This window comes from Talpa europaea, assembly GCF_964194135.1.
Source record: "Talpa europaea genome assembly, chromosome: X".
NCBI classification, from domain to species: Eukaryota; Metazoa; Chordata; class Mammalia; order Eulipotyphla; family Talpidae; genus Talpa; species Talpa europaea.
This window is the reverse complement of record NC_140081.1, coordinates 2,234,788-2,244,778: the sequence shown is the minus strand read 5'-3', so window position 1 is coordinate 2,244,778 and position 9,991 is coordinate 2,234,788. Positions and strand designations below refer to the sequence as shown.

General features: G+C 66.4%; 1 protein-coding gene across 1 annotated transcript; it reads left to right on the top strand.

Annotated features, from left to right (window-relative positions):
• Positions 1–1,000: 1,000 nt before the first annotated feature.
• Positions 1,001–8,192, top strand: PNPLA4 (patatin like domain 4, phospholipase and triacylglycerol lipase; the record flags this gene model as incomplete). The annotated part of the gene is made up of 6 exons (XM_084258618.1): positions 1,001–1,180; positions 3,571–3,665; positions 3,780–3,915; positions 6,561–6,626; positions 7,804–7,956; positions 8,061–8,192. 6 exons carry the CDS (start codon positions 1,001–1,003, stop codon positions 8,190–8,192), a joined length of 762 nt encoding a protein of 253 aa, XP_084114744.1.
• Between the last annotated feature and the right edge of the window lie 1,799 nt (positions 8,193–9,991).

Sequence of the window (9,991 nt, the reverse complement as noted above, 5' to 3'; positions counted from 1 at the left end):
GGGACCCGAGCCCCGCGAGGGGCCTGCTTCGTGCCGCTGCCCTGGCGACCGGGCTGCAGCGCCGCCTCCTCCAGGCCGCCCTCCGCGCCTGCACCCGGAGACTGAGCTCCGCGCCCGGTCCCCCCAAACCCGGGCTGGGCTGCAGCGGCCGAGGCCCTGGTGCAGGAGGAGGAGGCCCCGGGCCCCCAAATCCGAGGCCCGGGCCAGGTGCCCACGCCGCAGGTCCTGGAGTGGGGTCCGGGGGTGCCCAGTGGTGGGCCTGGGTCTCACCCACGTGGCCCAGTCGTGCCCCCCCAGACTTGTGGAAACGGCCCCATAGCCGTGGTGCAGCTCGACAGTCAGATGACCTTTCCTGGAGCCTGAGCTGCCTTTGCAGTCGTGGCCGGTTCGTGTCTCGGAACTTGGGGGGCAGCTGTGGTTGCGTCACTGCAGACTGCATCGTTGCATGACCCCTGACCTCACCCTGCAAACATCTGTGTGGATGCGGCCACGGGGACGCCGGGGAGCAGCGACCCCCAAAACCAGCAAAGGCAGCCAGATCCCTTGGGAGCCTGCTGCACAGCCTAATGGTTTCCCCTCCCCGCCCTAGAGCGTCCCCCCAACGTTGCAAAGGCCCCAGAAAAAAAGACCGTGGCAACCGGGATGTTTCCAGAGGTTTCTTGCCACGTAGTGACCAAGGGGACTGTGTGGCCTCGTGCCAAACAAACGCGAAATGCAATTGTTGAACGAATAAAAAGGGTGGGAGGGAAAAAAAGTGCTTCCTTCAAAAATTGGGGTGCAGGGAAAACGGAATTTCCATGGGCCCCGGGAGGTGCTTCAAATGCAGACCTGTATTAAAAGTGAAAGCAAAGCTGATGCAGACCTCTATTAAAATTGAAAGCAAAGCCTGTGGGGAGCTGGCGGGGGCGCGGGGTTTCCTTAGCATGAGCCGAGCGAGCAGGTGCAGCAAACCCCACGGCCTCGGCCTCGGAGGTGTCCTTGCTTCTGTCTTGCAGGCAGGATGCAGCCCATCAGCCTGTCCTTCGCAGCCTGCGGGTTTCTGGGCATCTACCACTTGGGGGCAGCCGCTGCTTTCCGCACACACGGCACCCGGCTGCTGAGGGACGTCAAGGCCTTCGCCGGGGCCTCTGCCGGGTCCCTGGTCGCTTCCGTCCTGCTAACGGCGCCAGAAAAAATCGAGGTAATTAAGTCGTAACCGGCCTGTGTTCCTCGTCAGGAAATTAAGCCCCAACAATAAAGATGCGCGTCGCGCTGCCGAGTTAACTGCAGAGAAATCATCCCCGGCCGGGGAAACAGGAAGGGTTGGGGCTGGTTCTTGAGCTGAATGGCTGGCGCTGCGCTCCGGTTTCGGAAAAGAGGATTAGTCGCGGCGACAGTGAGACGGGGAGACAGGAGCTGCTTATTTTATTCCTTGGGTGTTTATTTGGTCTCCAGATTCCAGCTCTGCTTCCAGCAAAGGGTGTTTCTCCCCCGTCTGATCCTGAGAAGGGCGGGGTGGGGGGGGGGCCTTTTGCCGGTTTGCAAGGCCTCGCCTGTGTGGCTCGTCCTGTTTACACGCAGGGTATAAATTTAAAGGAGAGCTTATAATTTCCGTGACACGCAGTGAATGGGAATTTAATTTCCATTCCGAGCGGGAAACAAAGCCCGCATCCCCGGCAGCCCACCCGGAAGTCATACATAAGCCTCCGTGAAGGACCTGATTGAATGCAGCCTGTGATTAAAGATCTGTTTCCGGCTCCTGGACATTCACGGCGGGGTGGTTAGTTTCCGTCTAGGAGGTGATCCCGTCCCCCCTGCTTACCCTCCCTGGCGGCTGTGAATAGTCACGGACGGGCTACACACGCACGCCCAGGAATGAAGTTAAGTCTCGTCGAAATTTCAAAACCACAAAACGTTACACCCCAAAACCTCGTTTTCAGATGTGCGGCGAGCAGCCTGGGGAAGAGGCGGGGCGAGAGGCCAGCCCTGCAGAGTCCCCTCCTCCCTCCTGCCGCTTCTGGTTCCCCCGTGGGGAACGGTGGCCGCTGGCCGGGACGGTGTCACTGCAGAGCTTCCGCGGGGAGAAGCTGAGTCTGGACAGGCAAGAGTAAAAACTCTGGCCACAGCCGATGCTTTGGGCCTGCCCCAGAGCGCTCGCTCGCTTTGTGCTCGAGAGCCCTGAGCGGTCACACCCACCCCTCCAGCGCAGTCTGTCCTTCCCGGGGCGCGTCTGAGCCGGGGAGCCGCAGTGTCCCAGGCTCCGTGCCCTGGCAGCGTGGCGGGCGGGGCTGTTCTGGCCTCGAGTGACGGGAACTGGAGGCTTGACAACGCCCTACTTACTCCCAGGTCACCTCGCCTGTTCTTGCTGCTTCTCCCCGAAGCCCAGAGGCCCAGCTGTCCCGTCCGGTTGCGCGGGTGGGACGCAGGCTGAGGTTTTACGGGCGGCCGGAAAGCCGTTCTCCGTATCTCCCTGGGACACCCTCGCGGCTCCTTTTTCAAAATCCATTCCCAGCCGCTTGACTTAAGGTCACTTTACTTCCTTGCAGCAGCTGGCGGAGGCCTCCGTGACCGCGCTGGCTTTTCCAGCAAACTCTCTTCTCCCAGCTCGAGCCCGTGAGCTGCTCTCCCCGACAGCGTGAGCTCCGTGAGCTGGGGGTGGCGCCGAGGGGCGCGCCTGACACGGGGTATCTTAGGAGCAGGCGGCGTTAGAGCTGGCGTGAGCACCCGTGTGCACGCTTGGCCCGTCTGCTCAGGGATGTGCGTGCGTGTGTGCGCGTATCTGCTAAGTGGGCCGGCTGCTCAGTAGGAAGCACACAGTTGGGGGGCCACCCCGGCGTACCCCACAAGGCAGCAGGGGCTCCCTGACAGCCTGCGGCCTCTCCCACTGCCACGGGCCACCAGCCCCTCGCAGCCCCGGCTCGAGTCTGGGCGCCCCCACCCCCGGCTCCCTTGCCGACCTGAGATGGTGCCGTGACGGTGCCTGCCGGTCTTCCCCTCCCCGCGCACCCCTCTTCTCTTTCAGGCCCCAGCCCTGACGCCGCGTTGGCCCAGAGCCCTTGGCCACCCCAGCTGGAGGCGGCGCCCGTGTTTGGCTCTTGTTGCTGCGGCAACCCTCGACCCTAAACCGGGGGGGGGGGGGGGGGGGGCCTGGAGATAACACATGTTCGTTCTGACAGCTTCGGGCATCTTCAGTCTGAAAAGGCCTCACTGGCTGAGCTCCCGGCGCCCGCAGAGCTTGCTCCTTCCGAGCTTCCAGGGAGACGCCACCGTTTTCTTGTCTTTTGCCGTTTCTAGCAGCTGCCGCACCCCTCGGCTGATAGCTGAGCCAGCAGCGCGCGCCCTCTGCCCTCCGGCCCCTGCGGCTCCCAGAGGGGGCGTGCACTGGGCCCCCCACCCAGTCCGGGCCCGCCCCCAGGTCCTTCTCTCAGTCACATCTGCACAGTCGAGGTCCCCGGCTCCCGGGATGGGGGTGCTTGCTGGAGCCCGGGGCCAGCCCGAGGGGCCGGCTGCTTCTGGGCTCAGCCCGCGCCCCCGGCCGCCGTGGAGTCTGGGTTGCCCAAACCGCGGGTCTCCCGCCCACTCTCCCGCCAGGAATGTAGCCAGTTCACCTACAGGTTTGCCGAGGAAGTCCGCAGGCTGTCCCTGGGCGCGGCGACCCCCGGCTACGACTTCATGGCCCGGCTGAGGTACGTGCGTGCGTGTCCCCGAGCGTGAGTGAGCGCGGCCCGGCCAGCGGCAGGCTCAGCCGGCCTCCCTCGGCCCCTCGGGCGCGGGCAGCCACGGCGTCCTGTCCTCCGCAGGAGCGGGATGGAGTCCATCCTCCCTCCCAACGCGCACGAGCTGGCCCACAGCCGGCTGCACGTGTCCATCACCAACGCCCAGAGCGGCCGCAACTGCCTCGTGTCCAGTTTCTCCTCCAGGGAGGAGCTGATCAAGGTAGGCCCTGTCCCGCCAGCCCCGCCTGCGGCCTCCAAGCCCCCTGCCTTCTGCTGGGTGGGGTCCGTGGCGGTGGGGTCCTTGCTGGACTGGCAGGATATGAGGCCGCCGAAGACGCCTCGGCTGCCCGGGGAAGTCTCTGCTGCCCCAGCCTCCACCCGTGTCACTGGGTACTGACCCTGTCCTCTGTCCACCGCCTCGCTCGCGCACGCAGACTTCCAGGCGTGCAGGGGAAGCTCTCAGCCCGGGCCTGAGCTGCCAGCAGGTGTCACTGCCCCGCGCAGAGCAGCCTGAGGCCACGGCTTGGGCGCCTGCCAGTAGCTGGGCCCCTCCCGGTCCAGCGTCCTGGCCGAGGGTCACCACACCTTCCCCCTCATGCTCCTGGGCCTGTCTTTCCTCGCTGGGACTCTGCTCCGAGACAGTCTGTCGTGCCCGCAGCTGGGTGTCCAGGGGTGGGGCAGGCCGAGCGCCACCCACCACCCCGTGGCCCCTGCCTGGCTACAGGCCGGCGTGTAGACGGGTCAGCGTAAAACGGAGGCCGGAGAATCTGTCTGGGCCTCTCTGGGCTTACCTGGTTGGCGGCCAGCGGGTCCCGCGTGGTCTGCTGGATACACTTACCTGTGCCAGGTGGGTGGGCAGCAGAGAGTGTCCCAAGAGCCACACCCCCCACGGCCAGCCCTGGTGTGCTCCCCCCATGGCGGAGGGGACTCTGCAATGCCGTGAGGGTCGGGGCGCAGATGGGCGGGTGGGCCTGAGTCAGCCAGGGGGATGCAGATGCGGCAGCAGCGCTGACACCCGTGTCCACTGGAGCCTCGTGCAGAGACACCCCCAGGCTCCTCGGACTCCAGAGCTGCCCCTCTGCTGGCCGGCGGGCCAGGGAGCCTCGGTCCCGCAGCCCCTGGAGCCGAGCCTGCCCCAGCCGGGCAGCCAGGACTCCTCCCCAGGGGCCTCTCCGCAGGGGCCAGCACCGACACCTTCCCGCGCCCGCTGACCCCGGGCAGGTCCTGCCCTGCAGACCTCGCAGCAGTGAGTCCAGCCGGTCCCGGGCGGCCGCCCTGGCGGGGGTCTGTCCCGGCGGCAGCCGCAGCCCTCGCGGCGAGTAAACATGATTTTTTTCTAACGCGCTTTTGTTTGGGATAATAACTATTCAGAGAATTGGTGTAATTACTTGAGTTCATTGAGCAGCGAAGACGTCGGCGACACAAATGTGCATTACCTCGTAAGGGGATAATTGAATAATGAACGCGCTCTAGGTTATGCAAGAGGCCCCGGCATGTTCCGCGGAGCCCGCTAACCTCCAGAACTAAAAAGAGAAGCCTGGGTAGTTCCTGGGGAGCAGATGGTGGCTATAAAAAGGGATGCATAGATGTCTGGAATGTTCAGGAAGCATGCTGCTCGCAAGAGCGAGGCTGGGGACGGGGACAAGAGGGAGAGACACAAAGAGAGGTGAAAGAAAGCCCCTCCCCACGAGGCCCCTCCCCGCCTCCCTCCGAGGCCGCAGAAGCAGGGTCTCCTGGGCCCACGTGTGTCCAGTTACATCCCAGGGCCCTGCGCACGGGTCACGGTGCCCATGCACTGGCTGTTTCCCGCAGAGCAAGGCCGGGGGAGACCCGTCCCTTCGAGGGTGTTAGCTGAGGCCAGTCCTGCAAGCACCGCGGCCCGCGGCCGTCTCCCACAACCCTGAGGCTGGACACGAGGCGGCCCCGCGGGCTCAGCACCCGAGGAAGGGGCCTCCGGACGTCTGTCCCTGTCTCCTTCCCTGGGAAACCCTTGTTGCTTGCAGCGAAGGGCATTCAGCTGTCCTACAGGGTCCAGGGCTGCCGGTCCCTGACCGCCGGAGCTCACGTCCCCCTGGGCTCAGTTCACAGACACAGCAGCAGCCCACATCACGGCAGAGGCGGCGAGGTCAGAAAGAGACACGTCCCTCCAAGGAGCGGCACGGTCCCCCCCTGCGCCAGCAAGCGGGGGAGCATCCTCGCCCCACTGCTGAGCGCGGCGGGCAGCACCTTTACTCCCGCCGCAGAGAGGGGAAGGCAGCGACGGCCATGGGGGGCTCAGCCGGGGATGGACGGCCGGTGCCGGGAGCCGCGGGCCCTGTCCACCAGGGTCTGGCCGGCAGTGAGCGGCCCGGAGACCCATGGGGGTGCAGGAGCCTCAGCACAATCAGCGTACCCCCAAATCCCAGGGGGGTCCCGGTCTCAAGGGGCCGCAGCCCAGAGGATTGCGCAGAGACCTCGGGTGCGCTGCGGGGCCCGGCTCCGCCACGTCGCTGCAGCTCAGAATCCGTCGGCGCCCAGAAATGAGACCTGCAACGTTCTTTCTGTGGGACAACGCCTGCGGGGCGCGGAACAACCCGAGCGGCCACCTCCCGGCCCGTGTTTGCCCATCGCCCCTCTGCACAACGCGCTGCCGCCGGGGTGGGGGCGTCTCGTGGAATCTGGGACGACCCGTCTCCGCAGAGCCGTCGCGTCTCTTGGCGCACCCAGAGCGGCGCTGGCCGGGAAGTCTCCTGCTCCGCCCGTGTCGTCCGGGTGACAGAAGGTCACCCCCAGCTGCGCCGGCCGCGGCACGGCCCCCCGGAAAGCAGAAGAGCATCTTTCGGGGCCGCGCAGGGCGCCTCCGAGCGGCTTCTCCCTTCTCCCCAGGTCCTCTTGGCCAGCAGCTTCGTGCCCATCTACGCGGGACTGAAGCCGGTGGAGTACAAAGGCCAGGTACCGGGTCCCCGTGCGGCGGGTCAGGCTGGTTCCCACGTCTGCGCGGAGACCCGCTGTTGTCAGGACCCGCCGGCGCCTTATCACGGAGATTCGGGGTTGAGGACCGAGGGGGACGCCTCTTCCGTCTCTTTCAAGTCTTTCTCCATCACTTTTCTGTAAAGGAGGCAAAGGCTTTTCCCCTACGAGCGTCCTGTGGACGGTCCTTCCTACAACACGCGAGGCCCCAGGGGAACCCGTTGGCTGAGAGTGGCCGCCCTCGTAGCCAGGGGGGGTCCCGCTCCTGGGCTGACCGGGCCGGAGTCACCGGTCTCGGCATCTCCTCTAAGGGCCTCACGCCCCTCTCTCCAGCTTCCCTGGGCTCCCCGGGGCTCCCCCGGGCATCTGGGCTCGCCCGCCTGTTCTGGGGTGCTGTCCAGGAGGGACAGAGAAGGGGCGGGCCACAGGGGCTGGCGAGCTGTGTGGACACAAGGCAGCCTGGGCGGGACCAGAGCGTCTGGCAACCCTGCCCTTGGCTACGCTCTGAGAGTCTTCTCCGGGCTGTTGTGACCACATGAAGCAGTGATGGAGAGGGTGAGGCGCAGAGACAGTGCGCGGGGGCCGTGAGCTCGGCGGGGGCCAGCGGAAGCAAGCTGCGCCACCTCGGGCTCACAGGAAGGGCTGCCGGGAAGTTGCGGCCTTTCCTTCCAGCTGCCTGGAACTCAGGCGTGATGGCTGGCGCACTCGCAACCACTGTGCACCGGGAGGTCACAGACAGAGTGGGTCCTGGATGATTTGGGGTCGGGGTGGGGGCCAGCGTGGCCATGCTCGCCTTGCCAGGGAAAGAAAGAAAACTTGTTATAGTGTCCCCCGGGTCAGATCATCGTGCAGCCCGTGTGTTGGAGGCTCAGGGCACTGACGCCAGAGCCCCCAGGCAGCTGGTTAGACAGGAGGCAGCAGAGCCGGAGCCCAGAGGCAGGGGACCGCCCCCCTGTGGGACCCCGAGGTGACACAAGGTGTCCACCCCAGCTTGCCGCCAGAGTCTCCTCTTTCCATCTCGAGGGAGATTTGAATCTCGCTCCCCATGCGTCGCTGCGGGTGGGGCTCCCCGGGAGGCCTGTGACGTAAACACTTGCCTTGCGCTGAAAACGCCTCCACGTCCCTCTGCACACGCTGACCCGTCCCGTCCTCCCCGCAGAAATGGGTGGACGGAGGCCTCACCAACAGCCTGCCCATCCTGCCCGAGGGCCGCACCGTGACCATCTCGCCCTTCAGCGGCCGGCTGGACGTGTCCCCGCAGGACCGGGGGCAGCGGGGCCTGTACGTGAGCATCGCCAAGCAGGACGTCCTGGTGAGTGGGGCGCTCGGAGGCCGTGGCCCGCCCCACGGCCCGGAGCTTCTCCCGCCCCGGCCCAGCGCCCCGCCGTGGCCCAGCTCCCTCTCTCTCTGCCCCAGCTGTCCGTGGCCAACTTGGTGCGGCTCAACCAAGCCCTGTTCCCGCCCAGCAAGAGGAAAATGGAGTCGCTGTACCAGCGCGGCTTCGACGACGCCGTCCAGTTCCTGCTCAGGGAAAACTGGTTCGAGTAGGGCCTGAGCTGGAAGCCTGGCGACCGCCACACGCCAGCATCTCGGCTCTGGCCTCTTCAGCCTGGTCTCGCGCTGTTTGCAGCTGTTAACACTGGGGTTGTCACTCCTGCAGCAGACGACAGGCGTGGGCCCCGCGCCTGGCTGGGGTCAGGGCGGAGACACCCGGGCTGGGCCAGGACCGCGCCTTGGGAGGCCCATTTCAGGGTGCAAGACGCAGCTTCTAGGGTGGAGCCAGGGGGTGCAGGGCGAGCCCTGCGCAGCTCTGAGCAGCCGTGCCCCAGCTCCCCAACGCTCTCAGGCTGGGCCGGCCGAGCCCGTCCCGGCGCTGGGGACACAGACAGATTGCAGAGGGGTGCGCCCACGGCTCTGACCGGGCAGCAGGAAGGCCTGTGTCCTCCTGGACGTGGGGCGCCCAGGAGGCTGTGCGAGTCGCTGTATGCCCCTTGCTTATCACTGGACTTGGGAACCCCCCACTTCCTCCCCTCAGCCCCCACCCCAGCCCCACCCCCAGCCAAGGCGATCATCTGCTGTGTCGAGGGTCCTGTCCCGAGCCCGGCTGGTGTCCACACTCTCTGCACGGCCCCCATCGTGTCTCTGGGGCCCGCTGCCGCCAGCGCACCCCACTACGGGCTCCTCATCTCTGGGCCAGGGCCTGTCACGCCGCACCCCCCTGATGTCCACTCTGTCTCCGTGCCACGGGGTCTCCGCCCACAGCCTGGGCCGGCGGGAGGGCAGGAAGCTCCGGGCCCAGCCAGCCTCCTAAATGGGAATCGGATCCAGGCGACTGTCCGTGTGTGTTGCTGCGAACGGCGTCCTGGCCCAGGCGCACCTGCGTGGCGGCGTCCTCGCTCTGGGGGGTTTGTGCGTGTCCTCCCCTCCGAGGGCGTGTGTGCGGGGAACGGGATCCCCTGACCCGCTGTCTTGAAGCGTGTCATGGGCTTTCCCAGCACCATGCACAGCCTCCTGGGCACCCCCTTTTCACCCCCTGCAGCCATTTTGAAAAGCGAGTCTCTGGCCCTCCCAAGCCCAGACAGCTTGTCCAGACGTCCCCAGCGGCTGCCTCACCGGCGGCCCGGAGCCCGGAGGAGGCCGCTGGACCCCGGGCGTGTCTTGTCCTGCTCGTGGACTCGCGGGGCAGCCCCGGTCGCCGTCCAGCGGCCGCACGAAGAGCGTGGACTCTGCTCCTTCCGTGTCTGCGGAGCCGCGGGGCCCTGTCGGATGCGTCCCCCTGCTTTTCGCAGCTGCCCGACGTCCCCCACGGAGGCCTCGGGGACCACGGGCGTCGCGGCCTCCCAGAGGGGCTCGAGCAGGTGCCGGGAGGGGCCGCCCTGACCCCGCAGGCGCTTCCTGGGCCGGGGGCTGGAACGGCGCCCCACGGGGCTCTTTCCTGAGAGCTTGGGCTCTGTCACTTGGGATCTCATCCGTCCTCCTCCATAACGCGCGCTGGACTGTCACCATGGCAACCCGCTGCTCCATCGACCGTCCCACTGGCTTGGCGCTGACGTGGCGTCACGCTCCAAGGGGCCGCGGCGGCTTGCTCCCCGTTACGTTGGTACATTTCAGGGGGGCGGAAAGTTGGGGGTCGAGTCCACTGTTTGTATGCTGCAGGCACCAGTAAGACGGGTGTTTGGGGTTTTGAGGTTTTGTCGCCCGAGTTGTGTCCACACAGGACGGTGCTGAGGTGGAAGCGACTGTCCAGGTCTGCAGCGCCGAGTGCAGAGGTTGTTCAGGCCTCCGGCCTGAGGAAGCCCAGGGAGCTGAGGGGTGAGGGCGGCGGCCTGCGCTTACGTCACAAAGCT